Source organism: Pyxicephalus adspersus, chromosome 8 (genome assembly GCF_032062135.1).
Source record: "Pyxicephalus adspersus chromosome 8, UCB_Pads_2.0, whole genome shotgun sequence".
Taxonomy (NCBI): domain Eukaryota; kingdom Metazoa; phylum Chordata; class Amphibia; order Anura; family Pyxicephalidae; genus Pyxicephalus; species Pyxicephalus adspersus.
Genome location: NC_092865.1, coordinates 66570465 through 66593974, shown reverse-complemented (window position 1 = coordinate 66593974; position 23510 = coordinate 66570465). Strand labels below are relative to the sequence as shown.

Sequence of the window (23510 nt, the reverse complement as noted above, 5' to 3'; positions counted from 1 at the left end):
TATATATATACACACATACATACATATATATACACACACACACACATACATATACACACACAGCCTAGCAGATCGATCCTTTAGCTGAGGGGTATTTGTATAGTCTGTGTCTGACAAAAGAACATACAATGGCTAATTCGGCAACATACTTCTATCTTTGGATCTTCATAAAGGTGCTCAGCCACCCAAAAGACAGAAAAAAAAGATGCAAGCTGGCTTAATTGTATGTTTCAGAGAGTACATTTTACAATACAGTAAATAATGGCAAACACAAACGCGGGCACACTGCAGAACACTACTGGATAAATATAATACAGAAAATGTGCAGGGTGAATTTTCAGGGTATGTTAAAGACCAACTAAAGCGAACCTGGATGATCCAGCAAACTTGGAATGGATTTGTTAAAATCATTTGCTATTATTTGGCAAATGTTTTCAATCCTGGACTAGATCCATTCCTCATTTGTTGAATTACCCAGGTTCACCTGTAAGAATTCTTCTTTCCTAGTCTTGGGGAGCTTAGATAAACCAGGTCAATTGTGTAGCTACCTGACCTCTGACACATTTAATTTTTCTTTAAATATTTGGGTGTTCTACAATTGCTCAACGCCTACTTCCTGTGCCACCACTTCGAACATAATTTCAATGACAGTTTGCCTTGTTCAGCTTTGGGTTTAGTTGCAATCTTGTATACACTTTCTTACGAAAAGTGGACAGCATTTTGTGGCCTCATGAACAGTTCAGAGGGGATTATAATGTGAAAGAGGAACCCTGAGCTACATCCTAGAATCTGGAATATTAATGTGCTTGAACACATATATAAATAAATATAATACATTTATTATACATTATTTACACATATTTAAAGTTACAAACACACAGAAAAAAATTCAATTAAAAAAATGGCATTGAACATCTTCATAATTACATTTTATTTTATAAATAAAAAATCAGACATGTAAAATACAAAAAATACTTAAAAAATTATCATGACGATTGCCTTTTTAGACTCTTTATCATTTTGTGAAGTTTTTTTGCACTATATGAAATGGTTTTCTTCACTCCTGCAAAAGAGAATAGAAAATGAATAACACCAAACAACAATTCTCAATTATAATAGCCATTTCCTGAAATATAATATTTCTAATGTAATCTTTATTTTATTTATATTAACCCATACATTGGAAAGGACCTCAGAGCTCATAAAAACAGGAGGAAGTATTTTGTAAACCTAAACAAAAATTCAGGAAAATGTAGACGCTCCTTAAACCTAATGGTAGTCACACATAGCCAGCCAGATGTTAGCACTTGCAACAAACAGCTGCATTGGATTAAGGTTAAACTCTAGAAGCGACTGGTATTCTTCTGCAAAAAAATTACATTGTTTTGAGCGGCCAGCAACCCTGTAGATGTGAAATGTTTTTTTTTTTTTACTTGATAACCTAAGTAGTGCTAATTTGGTATAAAGGCAGCTGGGGTGCATTTGTTTAGGTTGGCAGGTAGGGTGAGACAATGTACTTTGTGTCATTGCATAAATCATTTTTTTACACATTTTATTTGCTTAGATTCACATTTCTATAAAACAGAAGCTAAATTTACATCTGTAAAAAAAAGTTAATTCAAATTGAATATAAGGCTGATTAGAAACAAATATGACGTCTTATAGCAATGAGCACCTGAGCTCTCCATGTGGTTTGCACCCCACTGACATGCTATATAAAGAACACATTTCAAGGTTTGCAGTTGTGCAGGCTTCTCTGTCACCTTCAGCCAATTTGTTGTGCTAGAGTATAACCACACGAGCTGAACTGTCTCTACAGTAATCATGCATAAATACCTTCTACTTCCAGCTAATGATGCCTAAAATATTTGGCAAAGCGGCATTTTGCACTACAACATATTCCCCCACTGTCACTATTAGTATTATGCTTTATGCGTGCAGGGATTGTAATTATTTGTAAAGAACTGATTCTGAATATGCGTAAAAAGAAATATAATACTTCGTGACTGCTCCATTACAAACAAGAAAACAATGAAAGCATTTTATGCCACCCGGTTTGTTTGGTTTTAATCCTTTCATGACCAGGAAGTCATTCAAACTTGGATGCCCGGGTCAAATTTAGCAGTTTTCAACATGCATTGATTAAAGTAAAAATTTGGCTTTCCATAAAAAGTATCCTGTGCACTTCATTACATTAGGTGTACTTACAGTTTTCTCTTATTGCCCCTGCAAAGTCCCACAAATATCTTTTGATCCTACGGATGAGATCCACCTAGTGCAGCTTTCTGTGGTGGTGTGGCAACAAAGATACACTGCTCCTGAAATAAGTAGTGTTGCCACTCTAATGTAGGCTGCGTCTGTTTGCATTACAATGGGATGAGATGTTGCCACATCCCCGCTCACTGCCTTCTGGATCCACAGCGATGCCTCTGTTGTGAAAGGCAGAGCTTAGGGGGGTAGGTTGAGAATAGAAGTTTTCCCATTACCCACCTAATTTTCGAAGCCCCATCCCAAATATCAAAAGAAAAAAATGAATACAAAATTGTATCTATGTGATTTTTAAGGCATATACCTTCAAAACAAAGAACTACAAAAAATTATTGTAATTATTTTAATTAAACACGTTTACTTGCATGTTTTAAGAAGCTGTGGCTCTATCAGATGACTTATCCAGATATACTGGCCCTTTGATAGGTACGTTCCCTGAACCTCATCTTTGAATCCTTCCGCCTGAAGTGGGGCATTTAGTCTCGTTATTTTCAAGTGACAAAAATGTATGTATTTCATTTGTAATTTACACTCATAGGAAATACTATTTTACAAAACATCTCACTTATCGTATTGTTGTGGGTTATATTATAGCATTTTTTTTTCTGCACCAAAAATCTCCTGTTGAAGCGCTAATATATCTGCGAAACGCGTTGAGAAACTGTTCATCTACAATACCAGTAGTCATTTGTTGGAAGAAAATTAAGAAAGAAATGTAATGACCTCGTTAGATGGAGAAATAATTCTTTTATTGATATGTCTGTTGTAATATGTGACTTATGTATGTATTTAAAGAAAAAAAAAAGAACGTGTGTAATTAAAAATCCCACAGGGATACAATTTTATATTAAACATATAAAGAATGATTTCAAGAAAAGCAAGGAAGGATTTGTGTTTAAGGTTTGTGTGTCATAAAGTACTTTGATTTGCATACAAAAATTTTTTTCTTATCCCCACATTTTTTTTTTTTTAATAGAAATTGGAATTATTTATTCTTAGCAGAAAATGGACAAATGTGAAAAAAATGCAGCTTTAGTCTGATTTCTGACCCACATATTTTGTATAATAAATTCTATTGCAATTTTTTCACGAAATTTTTTCCTGATATGTATCCTGAGTACAAAGACTCCAAATGTGTTTATATTTCATATATATATGTGTATATTTCAGATTTCTAGATAATAGGTATTTTTCATCACAATGGTAGAGTGGCCTTTGACCACATTATTGTACAGCAAGGCCATTGTAAATGGGTTAAAAAAAATGAGTTGGCCTAATAAGGAACATTTCTGGCTTCAAATCATGTGTGCTTGTGAAGTGGTGAAGAACAAAGATATCCATAGCAATATATGTGTCTCATTCATTTGGAGTGAATGCATTTGTTAAAGTGAAAATGATTATTTTATCTCCAATGTGTGTGATGATGTTGAAGGTGGCATTAGGGTTTATGTATGTACTGACTGCTGTGTATGTAGATAAAAGCTTCCTTGGTATTTATTATCTCACTGCCTCTTTTATTTTGCATTTGCTAGGGATCACAAGTGAGACAGGTAAGCCCCACATGGGGCCACACACATGTAAAAGTGATCAGGTATCTTTTGACAGTTGATAAAATCTATCAGGTAAGAATGCTTATTACAGAAGATACATCTCCTGTCACTTTCAGCAATGAAGCCGGGCCTGATCACACATTTTAAATGGAACTTTAGTTCTACTATAAACTGTCTTGTAAATATCCAAACACAAAAAAAATTGGGGATACAAGGGAGTATGTTTGTATTTTCTGTAATATAGAATTACATTGACATACATGATACAAAATGACCCTTGTGCTATCGCTGGCAAAAGAGCACTTCATAGGAGAAAATATAGAGATTTACATATGTTTAGAAATAAGGCAAATAGTTTGTAGTTGGTAGAAATGACCAATGTTCTATAGTGGATGCCTGACCCTTGGTATGTTACTAAGAACTCAAGGCAGTTATCAGAAAAATGCATAAAAGGGCTTATAGTCACTTATTATGTGAATTTGTTAACAATTAGGAATTTTGTTTGCCTAAAAATCCCCATTTACTAATATGCTACGTCCCTCCAAACACTGGACAATACCATATACCATATATTAGCTCACATTTCACTAAGCCCTCTATAGTGAATGTATAGTCATGCGTAGGGATGGATTAAAAGCACATTTAAGTGTTCATTGCCGGTAACAGTGAATCTTCCAATACCAACACCAGTTCCAGCAATAGCTGTCCAAGAAGGGAATGGCTGTCCTGATTAACTCTCATTTCCTGTTGTGTCTCAATAACAGGAAGTAAAGGGAGCTCTTCCTATCAAGACAAAGACAGAAAGAAACTAAACGGATAGAAACTCTAGCCCCTTCCCTGTGCAAGGTTTTAAAGCGAGTAGTGACATTACCATCTCAATCATGTGACGGTGAGGTGGTTGAGGGTTTAGTAGCCATGTCCACAGGCTTTGTTTACATCACATGTACTTTGCACTTCTATAAAACTCTATGGGAAAGCAAATTCCACTTAAAGCAGGTCAGGAGGTTAAGGAGGTCAGCTGCATATGAAATGTAGTAATGTCATGAATTCTGAATTCTATCAGAACCATTTCTAACCGATGCCATACCCCAAAGACTCTCAACACTGTGCCTTTGCATATAGAATGCAACCAGGTCTCTAAGTACATATTAATGCCAGCTGATTAAAGTGAACCTGTTCTTTTTAGAACTAGGAGGCTGATACTGCCAACTTTGTTCTCAAGATGCTAATGGACTGTTATTCTTCTACACTAATTTTATTACTTTATTGGACAGTGCCCTAAACAAGTATGCAGATCAGAAACACTGCACACATACGTGTGTGGTAGTTTTACCAAAAACAGTAAACACAAAGCATTGTGCATATTCAGTACAGTGCGTTGCTCAGCTATGTTTGTAAATTGCTGCTTGAGCTACTGAACCTGTCAATTACAGGGTTTTTTTTCAAAGGAAAGTAATTAGATACAAATGTATAAAGCTCCACAGGATGCCGAAATCATAAAACCCAGGTGGAGATGGCCTTGCTGGTTGGAATAGAAAAGAATGCATTTAGGCTATTACTTAATCCCAATTTGAATAGAGTAGGGAATATCAAAATAAAGGCAATTCAGAAACAGAGGGTTATTTTAGGAAAACAAAGGAAGTTTTTACTGCGTGTAAGTACAGTGAAATGAACACAATTTGTTAATATACATCCCAATATAGGATTATTTGGGGCTAGCAAGGAGCCCTGAAATAAAGTCCAAAGATAACATCCAGAACAGTAGTCGCAGCCATCTTTTTTTAACCCAACGCATTTCTCAGGGGCATTTCTCTCAAATTCTTTCTGAATTGCCTTTATTTTGATATTCCCTACTCTATCCAAATTGGGGTTAAGCAATACCCTAAATGCATTCTTTTCTATTCCAACCAGCAAGGCCATATCCACCTGGGTTTTATGATTTCAAAGCTTGTGGAGTTCGGGTGTCACAAAGGTCACAAGGGAATCCTTAGGACTCAGATTTAGCATGGTCAAATAATACCTGATTAGGGATTGGATCTGGATGTTACTTTTAGACTCTTTATCGGTGCACTAAAATATTTATTTGATAATTATTTCTGGGGTTGCCACATTATATATATATATATATATATATATATAAGTGGACTCCATGTTAGATATGGAGATCCTATGATCAGTTATGTCACTCACTATTGGGCATAGTATACATAGGGAATATTCATTTCTGCTGGTGACCATTTGCTCAGACACTTAAAGTAAGTTCTGGTACACACCAACAAGTGTTGCACTGAATTCAATAGCCAAATTCACAAACTGACCAGACATGTTGTCATTCATAGAAAGCACAAAAGATGTGTTGAGCTTAGAAGCAATCAATTGAATCCAGTTAGGAGCTCCCATGGTCCAGTGGTTCATAACCTATCCACTGCACAATCTAAAAGGAAGAATACTAAACAAGTGTGTGCACAATTTTATGACTTTGAGTTATACCTAATGGGAAAATTGATAAAAATCTGTACGTGTGTACCAGGCCTTACTTTAAGTGTCAGTGTAAATAGTTGTCAGTGAGCATACATTACGAAAGATTGCTCACTTTTACACACTCCATTAAAAGGGGAATACACAAAACTTTATACTAATAGATTTTAATGTAAAATACATATTTGATGAGTTCTCTTTAAATTTCGGTGAGATCATCCTAAAGAGATAAAGTGCTCTGCCAATTTCAGCACTTCACACGATTTTGCAATCTGTAATATAATGCAGATACTTTCTATAAATGTCCTAACAAACGGAGATTAAATAAATATTTGGTGAAAATAAAACGAACTGCAGCTTTTCTATTAAATAAAGAACAGATGATGATAGTGAAATCAAATACATTGCGTTCAGCTTGGACTAAGCAGGAAGAATAGTAAACCGGTCACAGAGGGCTACAGCGAAATGTGATCACTGTGAGGAACGGTTCTCAAAATGATCAGCAGCAGTATTCCAAAAATATAAATGACAGCAAAAAAAGTATAACAAAATACTGGTTTGCCATTTTAGAACAAACAACTGAACATTAAAATACATTTTTTTCATGAACATAAAAAGTGTGCTTTAGGTAAGATCATTGAGACATTACATTCTCGGGTCTATGAGTATATCTACCCCTTCAGCAAAAATAAACTTAGGTTTATGTGATGACTTTTTACAACTCCTTACAAGAAAAAAGATTCTATTTTATGCAGCTGCTTCCTCCTACTTCCTCATTACGCAACTAGACAAGTGTGATGTAGAAAAGGTCCTCCTGCTGCTTGCTGGAATACCAAAATCATACTTCTGCAGATAAATTTACCTAGTGCCAGATCTCATGAAAAAAAAAACAATGGTAGGGATGGTAAGTTTAAATGGTGCCAGATCTCATACATGTGTGGATGGAGATCGGGTACCATGGCATTGGAAGAGGCTGGAAGAAGGCAGAACAGACTATGACCATGATTTAATAAAGCTCTCCAAGGCTGGAGAAGATACATTTTCATCAGTGAAGCTGGGTGATCCAGCAAACCTGGAATGGATCTGGTCAAGGATTGAAAATATTTGCTAACAAATAGCTAATGACTTTTAGGAAATCCATTCCAGGTTTGCTGGATTATCCAGTTTCGCTGATGAAAGTGTATCCTCTCCAGCTTTGGAGAACTTTAACAAATCAGGGCCATGAAACATGAAAAAAATCCATGGCAGTGTGGGGTATATCTCAAAAATAATAAGGTAATATACCCTATTATTTTTTTTTGATTGGCTCATGAGGACAAGAATAGAAAACATGGCTGTCTTTTGGGGGGGGGGGGGGGGGGGAAGGGAGAAGCTTTAATTTTGAAGACGATTACATATTGGCCCATGAGGCTCATCAAGCAGGACCGGATTTGTGGGATAAGTGTTAAAAAAATGTTTCTGCCTATATATATATACACTGCAACAAGTTTAGAAACTGTATGCCAATTGCTTCTCTCCTCTCCGTGAACTCTTTTTTCTGCTTTGCCATGTCTTTTCTTATGCTCCTTACTAAATGTGAGAGATTATTTGTGAGCACTTAGGCTCCTTAATAAAGTGGTGAAGTTGGTGGGGCCAAAAGGAAGTGAGGGGAGGGAAGTTTTCTTAGACTTTAAAAAGTTTATTACCAAGTCAAACAGCGCTGCGTAATATGTTGGCGCTATATAAATCCTGTTTAATAATAATAATAATAATAAAGTCAAGATTTCTATTGCAGTGGATGTCTGGAATTTGACTGTCACTCAGATCCGAAAAATATATGCATGTGAATATGCATTTGAACTGTTTGACAGTTTTATTAAGTTGCAGTGGCTCGAGGCTAAGAAATAGTAATGAAAAAAGACCTTGCATAAGACAAATCTAATCTATGCTTCTGGCCAGCCTTTATGTGCAGGTCTAGCTAAATCCGCAATACTTCCCCTGAACTGTTGACATAACGTGCAGGTATGCACAGCACACTTGGAAGATTTTGGCCCCATCTCTCCTAATTAAACACAGACATAACGGGAAGTGGAAATCCCCTTAGTTGTCACCTGGACAAGTGTCCCCATCAGAATATATCACAATTTTGGAAATTCCCTCATTTAACCGAGGGTACAAAAACAGCAATGGAAGCCTGACAGGGTTGTAATCCATGGATTTATTCATAACTGACAGTTTTGATTTAAAATGCACAATAACCATATTGGTTTTTGCTATAATAAAGTCATATTGTTTGAGATTTCACTTAAGCCTCAGTGACATAAAATTTGGACTTCCCTGGGTACAGGGCACAGGATCGCACGCAGCTATTGGATCCACTCCAACAATGACTGGCTTTGTGAGCACATGCTTGCATTCCCCAATTCTGATAATCTGAATGAGCCATAAGGTAAATAAATTGTACACATGTACATAAACTATGATGGTAGTAGTGTGACAAATGTACAGTGGTCGCCCAACGTCGTTCATGGATCTGTCATGACCACTGTACAAGTCAAGGGCGGAGAACACAGCAGGGTGCCACTTTTCCTCCACCCTCTCCATAGTACAGAATAGGCGCTGTGTGTACAGCACTCGTTCATTTAACTGTTACTCATGAAAGAACATTTCCAGAGAAATTTACATGTAATTATTATTATGACAAGGTATTTATATAGCACCATCATATTACGCAGTGCTGTACAAAGTCCATAGTTATGTCACATGTGTACATTACCGTAGCTATTCTTTTAACATTTAAAAATTTTAAACTAACACTTCAATTCAATAGAAAATTTATGCAAAACTTTTTTTGAAAGTAAAAATATAAATAATGAGGTGTACAGGTATAAGAACTAAAGTTAACATTTCATTAAACACAGTATAAACTATGGTGCTAGTGTGACATGTAATAAAAATGATCAGTGATTCGGGTTACACAGTGGCCAGGCAGATTTGTACTGAGCTCTTACCAGCAGTAAATATCCCTTTGGTGCTCTGAGTCAAACTGAAAGATTTCACTATGCCAAAAATAGCTGTAAAGAAGCAGAAAACAGATGTTACCAATCACAGGCAAATAACTGTGTGAATCTAAAGGGCAATTCATTTACACTTTATTAACAATTGCTCTAGATCTCAAAATCTTTTGACAAAACAGAAGGAGTTTGGTGTCCCTAGCACACACACACTATTTAGTTTTAGTGCTGTACTTGTAAATGACAATTACAACAATAAACAAAAGCACAGTCATCCTAAAGATTCCAGACCAGCTAGATAAATCAATTTTTTCTTGGATGGATGCATTCAGCAAGCAGTGTTCTCCCCAGCCCCTTTTAGCCGGGTGTTTTTGGGTGGTTACTGAAAAGTCGGGTCACAATACAGGGGCCACCACCAACCCTATAGATTTTTCCCATCCAGCTTAAAAAAATATCTGGGAAGAACACTGAGCATGCATGTATTCACATCTGAAAAGAACCCTTTTGACGGATTCTTTACTTTGTGCTAAACTGTCATCGCCAGAAGGCTTTAGAGCTACCAACCAAAAAAAAAAGTTGAATGGTAGCTTTTAAATGGATGATATCCATTTTTTTTGCAGGTATTAAACATTAATTAAATTATCAACCACCTTGGGTGGAAAGGTTTACAATGTAATGGATTATTGTACACTCTTGAGCAACAATGTATTCTGCAGTAATATCTTTACCAAGTTAAAATATTCTGTGCAGTAACACCGTATGATACATCAGACGCTTTTAAAAATTAGACTGAATGGAAAAGAATGGCCTCTATATGAAAAGCAGCAGACGCATTGTCTAAATAACGATGTAATGTTAACTATGTGGTGCAGCTGCTCCTATTCAGCCACTGAAATGTTTGTTTTCATCAGCCAGAAGACCCGCGTTTTGATGCTTGTCATAAAGGATGAACACAAATAAAATGAGTGAGGACACCTGGCAACGTTTCCAGTTCAGCTTATTGTTACAATTCAGTGACCAGAGGAATGAGTAAATTCCTGGGCCTTCTTTAACCTGCCACAGATCAGTCCTGACAGTATACTGTTCAAGGCTGAGGCAGTTAATTTAGAACTATAGAAATCATATAGAACTGAAGGAACACAATGAAACAAAAGATGACTTTAGTGAATTGTTACTTTAGTACTTTATTTCAGTTACTCCAGAGAAAAGTTGTGAATAAGCTGCCTGAACTATTAAATGTTCATGTTTGATAAAGAGAATGTCAATTGTCAATAAAATATAAATTAATCTACTCAACCGAAAACAGATAAAGACTTAAGAATGTACTATTTAATACATAAAAAAACAAACTTATCAGCACAATACTTTGAACACTAACTTTTATAGTAGATTGATCATGAATAAACCGCATTACTATTTCCAAAGCACTATTTCAATGTTACACTGTTGTATAAGTATTTTTTAAATGAATGCTTATTCCAGTAGAAAAGCTAATCATTGCCTATGTTATCTCATAATATAATTTACAAAGTCCTACATCTTTGGGTAGTCCTTGATACTATAATAAAAGAATGATGTGACAGACAGTTCTGCTCTAGATAATACCGATGACTCACACACGTCTCATTATTAGGATTGGACCTATGGGATAGTGAACCTAAGCTTTTTATGCTACTATTGTCTTTTCATGTACTTTGTACAGCTTCACATCTCTGTCATCAAATTCTGCTTTCATTTAAAGCAGATTGTGTACTTTCCCTTAAGGTGCGTACACACTTCCAATTTTTATCGTTCAAAACGAACGACGAACGATCGATTGGGCAAAAATCGTTCGTAAAAAAAGTAACCAACGACGCCGACGAACGAGGAAAGTCGTTGGAAACGAACGACCGGACCGGCGGATCGGATTGGACGACGATCGTTGAACATCGTTCGTGTGTACGATCGTTCGTTGATCGTCCATGGGCTGAGCATGCGTAATGAACGAACGTTCGTTCACTTTCCTGTCGTGCACATAGTTCCTCTATCGCTCAAACGATCGTATCTATTGTGTGTACAATATCTACGAACGATCGTGTCGTTATCTCTATGTGCAGGATCGGTGCTATACGATCGTTCGTAGATATCGTGCAGGATCGTTCGTCGTTCGTTTTCCAACGATAATAATTGGAAGTGTGTACGTAGCTTTATTCTACGCCAGCTTTTCATTTCTGAAAAGCTTTCAATTAATATATTTACACAAAGCAAATCCCACACTGTCTTGATCCCAATCTTCATTCTGCTGTTATGTCCCACAGCACTTCCAGCTTCCTGATGACATCAAAAATGGCAACCAATCTCCCTCTACATATGCACGAGGTCCAGTGATGTGTCTTCTGACAGTGCTTCTCGAAAGTAAACTATCGAATCTTGATTTACGTATGTGTGAAATTGTGTGCAGGTACATTTATTACTTGTGGAATGTACCTGATGACTTAGGCTGCATACACAAATGTAATGATAAACAAAACACTGAACGATGCATGAATGATCCCTGTACCTACAGCCAGTGGTCACCAACCTATTCAGGCCGACAGAACACTAAATTTACCGTCTCCTGACCATGCATGCGCGGGGAGCTGTGTGTCACTCAAAGAGAAAGAAACTTGATTGTAAGCTCTTCGGGGCAGGGTCCTCTCCTCCTGTATCACTGTCTGTATTAGTCTGTCATTTGCAATCCCTATTTAATGTACAGCGCTGCGTAATATGTTGGCGCTATATAAATCCTGTTTAATAATAATAATAACTTCCCGCAAAGTAATGTCATGATGCCAGAACCTACCCAGCACCTTTCTGCTCCATGGAGAGGGAAGGAGGAAGAACGATAGCGTGGCACCCTGCTGCGCTCCCTCCCCTTGACTTTCATTATGATCGTTCCTCATCTATGAATCCGCCGTGATGGTCATCCAGATTCTCGTCTGATATCAGCCGTGAGGCAATTATCAGATGAGAAGCATCCGACATGTGTACATAGCCTAGGAACCTCTTTTTATGCAGAAGGACAATGTTTGCTGCTGGGTTATAGACTGAGGGTAAACCAGCTTACTTGATTATGTGACTCAAGTATCCAAGGATCTACTGGAGTACCTTTCAGTCTTGATTGTCACAGCGATTAAGAAAGGAGTGGACACACACACACAAATAGTTACTTAGATGATAGGTCCACTTTAACCGTCTTACCTTGTTGCACTACAATGCCACAGTCCGGGTCCTGAGCTACTTGTAACAATACCTCTTCTACATCCCGATTTCTACCTGGCTGGTCGACGAAATAGGTTATTTTTTGTTGTAGTGTTTTTGGCAGATTCATTAGTTGGATAAATTGTCCCTCCGGGCTTTTATCTACCTAGGATAAAATGCATTAGGATGTAACACTACAGACTATTTTTATATCTTTTTTTAATTTTCCTGAACGGACACATGAAGGATTTTTATGAAATCTTGAAAAAGAAAAAAAAAAAAGAAAAATCAGACAGTTTCTGAAAGTTTATACTGGGACTAAATCACATCCCAAAAAACATTTAGTCATTTAGTCTCCCCCAATATTTTAAATATGGTGACAGTATTGCCAACATCACATCACAGCTAGTAGATAATAAACTAAAGCTTTGGAAATAAGATGTAATAATAATACCTGATCCAGTGTAAGCCAACAGATTACTTACAGCAGTGGTCCCCAACCTTTTGGGGCTCAGAGACCACTAAATGCACGGACTCCGAACCGTGCATGAGCGGGGAGCAGTGTGTCACTCAAAGGGGAAGAATCTTCCCCCCAGAGTGACGTCATGATACCAGACCCCACCCAGTCTCCCATCACAGGTCTAAGCCTGCGACAGGAGAGTGGGCAGGTTGTGTCCAGAGACCCATAAGGTGCACCGGCCAGAGCAGCGATCGGACCAGGGGGATTTACATGTCTCTCTGAATATTCAAGCTAACAGTGTGATGCAGAAATTAAAGTCAAGCAGAAGTAATGAACATTTCTCATCAAAATATGATCACTAGATATTCAGAGTTCATGTTCACTAAGGATTCAACTTTTTTTTCCCAAGATAAGTTAGGGCTGACTTATTACTTGCAGGTTATGTTTGAACACATTCAAAGCCCCAGTACCCTCATATGTCACACCAAGTCATTTCAATAATCACACACTTTGGGATAGGATTACCTCGACTTTACCCTGTTTGTACACAGCCTGTGGACATTCCTGAAGTATGCCACTATACAACTTCTGAAAATGTCCAATGTTGGGTTTCACAATATTCATCACCTTGGATTTATCCTCACCAATTATCATGCGAAAGTCACCTAAGAAGAAAACAAATCCAACAGCACATTAATAACAATATAATGTTAAAATGAACTTTAAGACAAAAACAGGTAAATGCCTATTTGTGATTTGTTTGGCCTGCCAAAAGAATTTTTATTACTGTTCAGTTAGTCTTGCAATTCAGGCACTCCTAGCAGGAAGCACTATCTCAATACATCTGCAAAGCTGTGACCCATCCAGTGTGCTCTAGGAGTTACCTCTCCTATAGGCACAGCAGTAGAAAGGAATAGAGCCTGGCCTAGCTCCTAATGCTGCCCCACCTCTCAGTCTGGGTGCTGCTGTACATATCAAGAAGGGACTTACATACATACCTAAATCTATATAAAATATGTAATGCAACCAGTTATTAAAATACAATTTTGTCCCATTATCTATTTAAATTTAGCTCTAAACCCTCAACTCACTCTCCCCATCTGCTAGACTTTTCAGTTTGCAAAACAAATTCACACATTTAAAGGGATCAACTTTTATAAATAACACATAAAAACCTGCTGTTAGCACTACACAGTGCATTTGTTTGATAAAACAATTTTAATCGAAAAAAGGTTTTATGTATTGTTAATAATAAAAGTTGATACGTTTTTAAAAATAAATCTATTTTGCCAACTGAAAAGTCCTACATAAAAAAAGCTTGTTTGTTTTCCTATAAATGTAAACCCAACCTTGCTTAAGCTACGTACACACGGCAGATTTTTATCGCACGATAATCGGCATCGGCCAATTATCGGGCTAAAATCTTCCGTGTGTACAGTCGGTGTCGTCCATCGTCCGGACGACCGACCTGCCGGATCCACGGACGATGGACGACAGCCGATCGTAATGAAAGGGAAGGGGAGAGCGCGCAGCTGGGTGCCGCTCCGTCGCTCTCCCCCTCCCCTCTCCATACAGCATGAACGGTGCTATATGTACAGCATCGTTCATGCATCTTGCAGCCCCTTGTCGTTGGAAAGGATCGTGAAAGATCCTTTCCAACGACAAAAATTGCAAGTGTGTACGCAGCTTTAGACGCATTGCCCTGGTGACATGTCCCTTTATCTGCTCTGTAGGGGAACCTAAGAAACCGGAGACAATGATCAGGCTTATGAAGTGCTAAGTAAACAGATAAAGTGCTTGCATTCATTTGGAGACAAACATTGTTCTCCTTAGCTTTAAGCTAGCTATATAGCTAGCTGAAGATAAACCTTGGCATGTTTTATGAAGGAAGCATGTCTATGGACAAGTGCAGGACCAAAAAGAACTCCTATACCTAGTACACACATGCCATATTTTACATTGGGAAGTATCTTTCATGATCCTTTCAAACCACTGAACGATGCATGAACGAGCGCTATACATACAGAGCTGTTCTGCTCTATGGAGGGGGGAGAATGACGAAGAGGCACCCCACTGCACTCTCTACCCTTCACTTTCATTAGGATTGTTCCTCGTCCATGGATCCACCAGGATGGTAGTACAGAAGACGAGCGCTGTACACATTCATTGTGCCAGATTCGCTTCCGATATCAGCCCTGAGGAGATTATCGGACGAGAGTCATCAGACTTGTGTACATACCCTTAGACTACGAAACCTTCCATCCTCCACTGTTTTACAATTGCAAAAAGCTGACAATAAACAGATCAATTAAGACAAATTGCACTTAACATTTTTCATATTTCAAAACATTTGGAGGTTTAAAGTTGGTTTAATTGCCTATAATTTCTATATTGTCATTGCCAGAATATGAAATTCTGAGCTCTCCACCTTCTAAAAACTCAGTTGAACCTTAGTGTTTGTAACATAGGTATTCAATGATAGTGGTGTGTTACGCTTCAGCATATCCTCTGTCCTATGATAAAGTCAGTCTGAGAAATGCGTAGGGCAGAGGAAGTGTTGTCTTTGCCTATGTATACAGATTAACCTGGGACAAAGGACGGGGATTAAAACAAAAAAATGTCATTTGATAACCTGCTGCATGCACTTTTTACTGTACATATTTTTCCATTAATTGCTTAACAAAGTTCTAATAAGTGTGTTCTACATCATATGATCCCGTGAAGTCCGCCGTTGGGAACTAATGAAACTTAAGGAATTTTTTAAAGACCTTGTACTTTAGCACAGACTGAGCCTCCCCCCTGTGCACTAGCAGTGAAGTGATTGTTTCCTCTTCTATTAAAAAATAAATAAAAATAATATCAGAGGTCTTAAAGCTTTCCCAACATGTTAGGAAATATCTGCAAGTTATTGTACACTTTCATGCCTCTGCTTGCAATGGTAACCCTAAGCTGTCAAAGTAGCACAAATGAGGCTTGTTTGCATCACTTGTCAAAACAAGTATAATAAAGCCCTAAATCTAACATATGCTTATGAGTAATCCCAGTACCAAACTTCACCTGACTAAGAGAGGCCTGCAATCTTCAGGTAGAGCTCCTCTTCAGAAAAACTTTCAGGTAACATAAGGAAAGCAGTAATGACCGCACTCTTCAGGTTGGTGTTCATTGCTGTGCGCAGCTTCTCATTCTCTTTTTGCATCAGAATCTTTACCTGCAAAACGGAAGAAAACAAACAGTGTTGTCAGTCACACGTCCTGATTCACAAACTGATGCAATCTGTCAGTATCTCTGGGAAAGAAAAGGCTACATCTGACATTTATAAAACTGATCTGAGCTCTGATTATAGGATTTAATATTAGCCCTTTACACCAGAGAGAAGACATGTTTCTTACACACAGCTGTACAGTATTACCACTTGCATGCAGAGATTTTAGTTTAAATTATTGCGCCCTGAGGCATATAAAGCATTTGTGGGTGGAAAGAAAGGTCTATTAAAGATTGTATTTAACAAAGAAAATACTAGAACCCTGTAGCAGAACTCAGCAGATGAGTAAAAAAATTCACAGAAGTATTTGCTGTCCTCTAGTGGAGTAAAGTGGAATTACTGGGAGAACAATACTACTTTTTGAACACTAATATATGTAAATAATTACCATAAGAACTATTACACACCAAGCCTACAGCTATCCATTTAAGCAGAAACCCTATTACAGAGAAACTGCTAAAATATCAGCTACGCAAGGTTCAAACCTGCCATGCCATTCAATCCCATGCAACTCCAGCTTTCTCATTTGCACCACAGCTCTGTTTATTAACCCCCTAGCGGTAATCCCGAGTGTGGATTTTACTTGCAAAAAGCGGTATTCTTGAGTCTCAATCAGGGTCGCTTTAAACAAACAAAAAAAAACCACTTACCTTGTTCTGTCGCTGTCCCCCCCCCCGTCCTGCTGGTCCCTGCATGTCCTGGGGACACGTCATGCTCCTCCGATTTCCAGCCGCGAAGTGTCGATGCGATCCACGGGGTTTCCCAGTGATGTCGGTAGATGCGTTGGTGTGGCCGGGACTTAGCGGCGGGAATGTCAAATAATTTTGTATTGAATTCAATACAAAATACCTGTATTGAGTCCAATACAAAGAAATATGCTACTTTACAGTTATATTACTGAGTTACTGGGTGAGTTATGCCCAAGAATTACAGCCTACAATGTAAAATAAATATCCATGCAAAAAAAATATGGAACACTTTTTACATGGCAGTTTGCACAGAATTAGAACGGTAGGGGGGTTAAATAAGTAATGCTCACTGCCAACCACTACTGTGCTTCATGTAGCATCTCCCCCAAGACATTGGTTCACTGGCATAAGGAAGCAGTAACTGCACCACAACTGCTCGGCCAGTGTGAACACAGACAAATATATAGTCAAGACATTTTTTTTTTTTAAAATAAAAAAACGTTTATGCAAAACTGCTGGAGAACCGTCATGAATAGGTCTCTGCCCACCCTCTACCTCATGCTAGTAGTTCACAGCGCAGTTCTTTCATGGAATTTAGAAGTGTTAGATACTTTGACCACCAATTTTAAAACACTACATTGCAATTGCTTAAGGTCATTTCTTAGGAACTTTTTTTTGTTTACACCAGGGCAGTGTTGGAAGAACCATCTGCACTGCACATGCTTGCCATGGCATTTATGGGAAGCATGTGACATAACTGCAACATAAAAGCTACCACCAAGATTCTGGTCAAGCTGTGCTAGCAATATTCTTCAAAAAATAAAAAAAAGGCTATGTACACACGTGCAATAATTGTTTTCCAACGACAAACAACTGCACGATGCATGAATGAGCTCTGTACATACAGAACCGTTCTGCTCTATGGAGAGGGGAGGGGGAGAACGACGTGCCAAATACATGCCAAATGCAGAAACACAACACCTACCAACATAGACCCATAAAAGTCATTTGTCTATAAAGAACAGGGAATGACTTATGAACATATAGCTCCAATAGCTACTTCAGACGTGGCTGGCCTATGTTTTTTAGGATACGCAGGTTGCCATTAGTAAACTGTAAATCAGTAAACAAAGGCATTGCTGTACTTTTTTTTTTTGTTCTTTTTAACAACCCAGGGAAACTATGAAATATGGAAAAAAGCAAAACTGCAATAGAGTGCTATGGCTTACATCACTTTTTCATCAGGGTTACTGCAGCAGCTTTCACTGTCCCCGACTTACCGGCTTATGTAAACGACCAGCAATGTACAACGATTTCCAGTGCAGCAAATCTTCAATTAGAGCATCAGTACTGACAATTCCATATTTGATGATCTGAGAAAAGAAGTGGACAATCTAGAATTATTATGATATGCAGTGACAAATATAAAGTGCAAGTTTACAAGGAAAAAAAGACATTGCTACTTACTATAATCTTAATTAGTGTCTCTATTCTTTTTAAAGATAAAAATGTAACAATTAAAGTGATATAATCGTATTAAAGACAGATTGTTAGCAGGTCTAGGTACTCTTCAATATCCAAAAACTTATGAAATCACACACAAACAGACCAGTAAATACCAAGACTTATTTATACTTATTGCTCGATTTTAGATTTTTAATATAGCTGACACCGCCTTTTGGTTCCTTTAGGCCTATCTCATTTTAATGTCCGTGATTGTTCTGATCATTTGCTGCCCAAACTAATTTAAACAAACAATATGGCTTCCAAATTCACTAATAGACATTTCTGTGCGTGAAACAGCTGTTTGGAAGTTCCATTAAAAAATATATTATGTCCTATTTCAGCCCCTATCCCATAAAAAAATCATATTTTTTAATTGATAAATTCTGTTTATACCATATACATTCTATTAGACAGCAGCACCCAGGGGACGCACATACCTTCCCATCACACGGGACGAGTGTATTATAATAGACACCAGCTCCATAATTGTTCTGGATATTACTGATTTGTTTGGGTCCCAGATATTTCAGGAATGAGTAGTGACTCCGGTTCTGCATTAGATTCATTGTATGCCACGTAACGGGGTCATCGACTGCAAACACAAAGTCAAGCATATTGTTCTGCAAGGAAATAAATGTAATCAGTAAATAGAAAAGATTAACAAACATTTCACATACAGTAAGAAATATTTGGAGCAACATTACATGCATATAATATGAAAGACTGATGGCCAAAAGATGATAGGTAATTTAAAGGAACAAAGCAGTGCCTGATTTATTAAAGCTCTCCTAAACTGGAGAGAATACACTTTCATCAGTGAAGCTGGGTGATCCAGCAAACCTGGAATTGATCTGGTCCAGAATTTAAAACATTTGCATAGCAAATGACTTTGAAGAAGTCCATTCCAGGTTTGCTGAATCACCCAACTTCACTGATAAAAGTGTATCCTCCCCAGCCTTGGAGAGTTTTAATAAATCAGGCCCTTTGTTCTTGAAAGCTGATGATCATCTAACTTATGTTCATGTTCTTAAACAATTTACCGGTAGTTCATTTTGCAGTTAAAAACCCCTGCTGCCAGCCGACTCTCTTCAGTACGGTACCGGGCAACCTTGCGATTGTTGTGTCAACTGCAGTTCAACCTCTGTATTGCTGGAGTTCAAAGCTATGAGGAAGTTGATGAATATTTCCGAGTACTCCAGCAGCAACCGCTTTACAACCACTGTGAGCTGCTGTTGAATGCAGTTTTACTCACCTCATTTCTAGGGTATTAGATGAGCGCTTCCCCTGAAGACTACAGGGCTAATGGATTGAAAGGATGTGGATCTCACGTCATGATCTGCAGAATACAACTTGTCATTGAATGCTTTTCCACTTTGTATTTTAATTTTAGGGCACAATTCAGGGTCTTTGGGCCAATCGCCAACCTCTGTGATGAACGTTTTTAAATAATTCCACTTTAAAAATGTGTCATCAGGCCGAGCTTTATAGTCATCAGGCGATGTCCCTTCTGCAATAAGTATTCTTATGTTGATCGCCGCCCAGCTTTTAAAATTCCTTGAGTTGCGCATGTGCAGCTCAGCGTTGGTTGCCAGGATACCCGGCACATCCCAGCTTCCTCTGCGGGTGCCAGGATGGAATGATCTCCCACCCAGGCATGACAATGTCTAAGTATAAGAATGCAAAAGAGAAGACTGAAGAAGGAGGCGGCACCTGCAACAGAACTGCGTTAGGTATCTCCTAGGTTTAGTTCAGCTTTAAAAGGCCATCCATTCTTTTTACATATCTGTATAGAATGGTAAAACCTGTTATGTTTCATATGATATGAGAACCTAGGTGATGCAACAAAAAGGTGCAGCACAGCCTCCTAATTCTTGATACCTACGTCACACATCCAGGGAGGTTCTTTGGTGCTCTCGGGCATGCACAGAAGGAGCCTTTTTGTGAAAAGAGAAACATTTGCCGATCTCACCCACGAGCTGTGAGATCGGCGGGTTTTTTTTCCCCCAACCTAGAAAGAAGAGGCAAATATGGCGCCCCCGGCACGCTGGCTGGGAGACGGATCCTTGGACAACATGGGACTCGATGGAAGACACCTCTGGAATGATCTGTGGGATTGAAGGTAAGTGGATTTTTTTTGTTTTAGGAACTTTTGAGTTTACTTCCTCTTTAACCTCGTTGGCAGTATGAATATTTAAGTATTTTTAAATGTCAAAGCAATACATTTGACATTTAAAAATACTTATTTTAAGTTTCCCGCTGGTCCCGCCCCAGCACACACTGCTTGCACGTACACGTTGCATGCCCGCCTGGCATCTGCATCCCATGGCCTTGTATCCCCAACATTCTGATGCCGGGGATGCGAGGCCAGGGGACACAGCGGTGGGCATTGCCGGAGGATGCCGCGGTCTAATGGGGACCAGGTAAGCCCTCAATTCCACACTGAGTGATCCTCGGGGTTACCCCGTTTTGTAATGGAATTTAACCTTGAGCCACATTTAGGATTACCGCTAAGAAGGTTAATAGAAATACCTCCCCTTCTGCACATGGCGGGGATCAGACATGCGCAGGAGCAGCCACAGTCTCCGGGATGTGTGACGTAGGTATTCCAGGAGGCTCTGCCCTCCCAATAAATTATAAATGACCTAAAGGGGAGGTGTTTTACAAACATTTTTACTTTATTTAGAAGGTTTGTCTACTCTTATATGTAAAGTAAAAATGTTGAGTTTAGGTACGCTTTAAAAATCACTTGCTGTTAGTTGGCAAATACATTTAATCCTGGACCAGATCCATTCCAGGTTTGCTGGATCACCCTGGTTCTCCGATGAGCTAACTTCTCAAGAGGTTTTAATAAATCGTATATAATATATATATTTTGGTGTATGACATCTAAAAATGATATATTTTGGAAGGAATCTCACAATATTCCAGGATTTATATAGCACCAACATATTGTACAGTGCTGTACATTATTCTGGCATTATCCGGGATATTTATGGTTATTCCCATCTTACCTTGGCATTGCTCTGGGATGCTCCGGCCTGTTTGAACACGGCTGACCCATAGGCGAAGGCAAGGCTCATATCCTGAGGAAAATAGGTCAGCATCTTCCTTAAATGGAAGCCAGTGCCCTGGATTGCTGAGAGTGCCATCATTTACCAGACACTCTGCTACAACACACATATCACTACACACATTCATATCAGTGTGTATCCATCACACACCGTGTACACTCAACTGCACAGCCCACACTGCTAAACCTTCACCGATCAGCGGACATGCACTGCCTATCCCTTCTGACCTACACACGTCAGTCACTACACTTCCGGGTCCTGTGAAACGCACGAATTGATTGGTTAGGTCTTATCTCCATGGCAATTGGCTGTCGACCGCTCGGGTTTGATTGCTCGGACTGCGCTAGGTTTACGCAATTCAGATTTTGTTTAGGCGGGAAAGCACTGTGAGGAGAGCTGCTCTCCTAGCTAGGAGCACACAGGGAGCCAGATTTTAGCTGGGGCTTATGGTGCCTTCATAATGGGTGAAGCTGGCGATAAATGAGTGTAGGATAATGTGTTACAGTGCAGGACATGTTAGGGTTTTCTCACCTTCAGCATACAGTGTGGTTTTTATTGAATGGTAAAAATAGAATACAGCCATGGAGACATTTCACTTGGAGAAAGCTTAGCAATGGAGAAGAAGGAATGACAAGTTCAAGCAGATACATGATTAAAATATCTATGGGGGAGATAGAAAATGACCAGGAAATAATCACGTACATATATGTAGTTGTTGCCAAGCCAAAACAGTCATATAAATGTAGAAAGGATGGGGTAGTTGGATTTGCTTGGAATCTGAAAAGACACACTAATATATTTTATTTTCTCCGAGACATTCATTTATTTGAAGAATATATACGGCATACTTAAGAGGAAATAAACTCAAAAACAGCCAAAAAAATACACTTACCTTCAATCCTGCAGCGCAGTCGATCAGTCTGTAGGTGTCTTTCATCGGGTACCGTGTCGTCCTAGTATCCGTCTTCAGGCCGGCGCGCCGGGTGCCGCCATCTTCTCCTCTTCTTTCGGGTTCTTTTTCCTACGTCACCCGACCCAGGCGCGAGATCGCGTGACGTAGTTGGGGAAAAAAACCTGGCGATTTCATTGTGCTTGTGTGAGATCGGCTATTATTTGACGGCTCCTTCTACGCATGCCTGAGGTGATTGGGCAGAAGGAGCACCCAAGAGCCTCCCAGGATGCATGATGTAGGTATTCCGGGAGGCTTTGTGCCCCCATTCAATTAGGTCCCTGTGCTGCATCTTTTTAAAAAAAAAAAAAAAAAACGCAGAAATTTTACTTAACATAAAAGGGTTGTTTAGTTGTGTATAGCTCTACTAAGTTTCCATAAATCAGGATCAAACATCACAAAGAGTACATTACTCCAAAATTCATATAAGTACAATATTGAAATAGAACTACTCATGTTTGTTCTGTTAACACAACGCGTTTCGCTGAATAGCGTCCTCTGGATATGCGGGATATTACACTAAAAAGAATACATTAAAAAACTACTTATAACCTAATTACAGAGTGCTGACAGAAGATAATTTTTTTCATTCAGAGTATGCAGGGCTATATTGACATTATATTGCATTTCATTGATTATCCACATAGCACCATAAAATATAAAAATTTTGAAAATAGGATAAACATGATTTTTTTTTCATTAGCTAGTAAGAAGATGGCTCTGTACTAGTTTAATTTTTTTTCTTTTCATTTTTCATTGCTTTCAACAAAAAATGTTTTATTATGAAAAATTGTATTTAGAAAATTTTAAATAAAGTAAAGGGTGAACAAAAAAAATCTGAATACTGACAAACATACTATAAATCACAGGCAGATGATCTCAATTAGGAACAATAAATGAAATAACTCATTCAACAGATAATAATTGGTATGATCTTAACAAACAATGCTAATATAAGTAAAAGGACAAAGACAAAGAAAAATACAAAACCCAACAATAACATGGGTGAGGGGGAAAGGTGAAACTGATTCTAGAACAATATTGAGAGGATTGGTATCTTGTCCA

The 23510-nt window shown here is 38.4% G+C and overlaps 1 protein-coding gene across 1 annotated transcript; it reads right to left on the bottom strand.

Moving 5' to 3' along the window:
- Nucleotides 1-907: 907 nt before the first annotated feature.
- TAMM41 (TAM41 mitochondrial translocator assembly and maintenance homolog) lies at nt 908-21745 on the bottom strand. The gene is given in 8 exon segments (XM_072420997.1): nt 908-1063; nt 9287-9349; nt 12509-12670; nt 13494-13633; nt 16026-16176; nt 18200-18292; nt 18863-19045; nt 21437-21745. Coding segments are annotated over 6 exon segments (741 nt in total). The 5' UTR covers nt 21578-21745; the 3' UTR covers nt 908-1063; nt 9287-9349; nt 12509-12637.
- Between the last annotated feature and the right edge of the window lie 1765 nt (nt 21746-23510).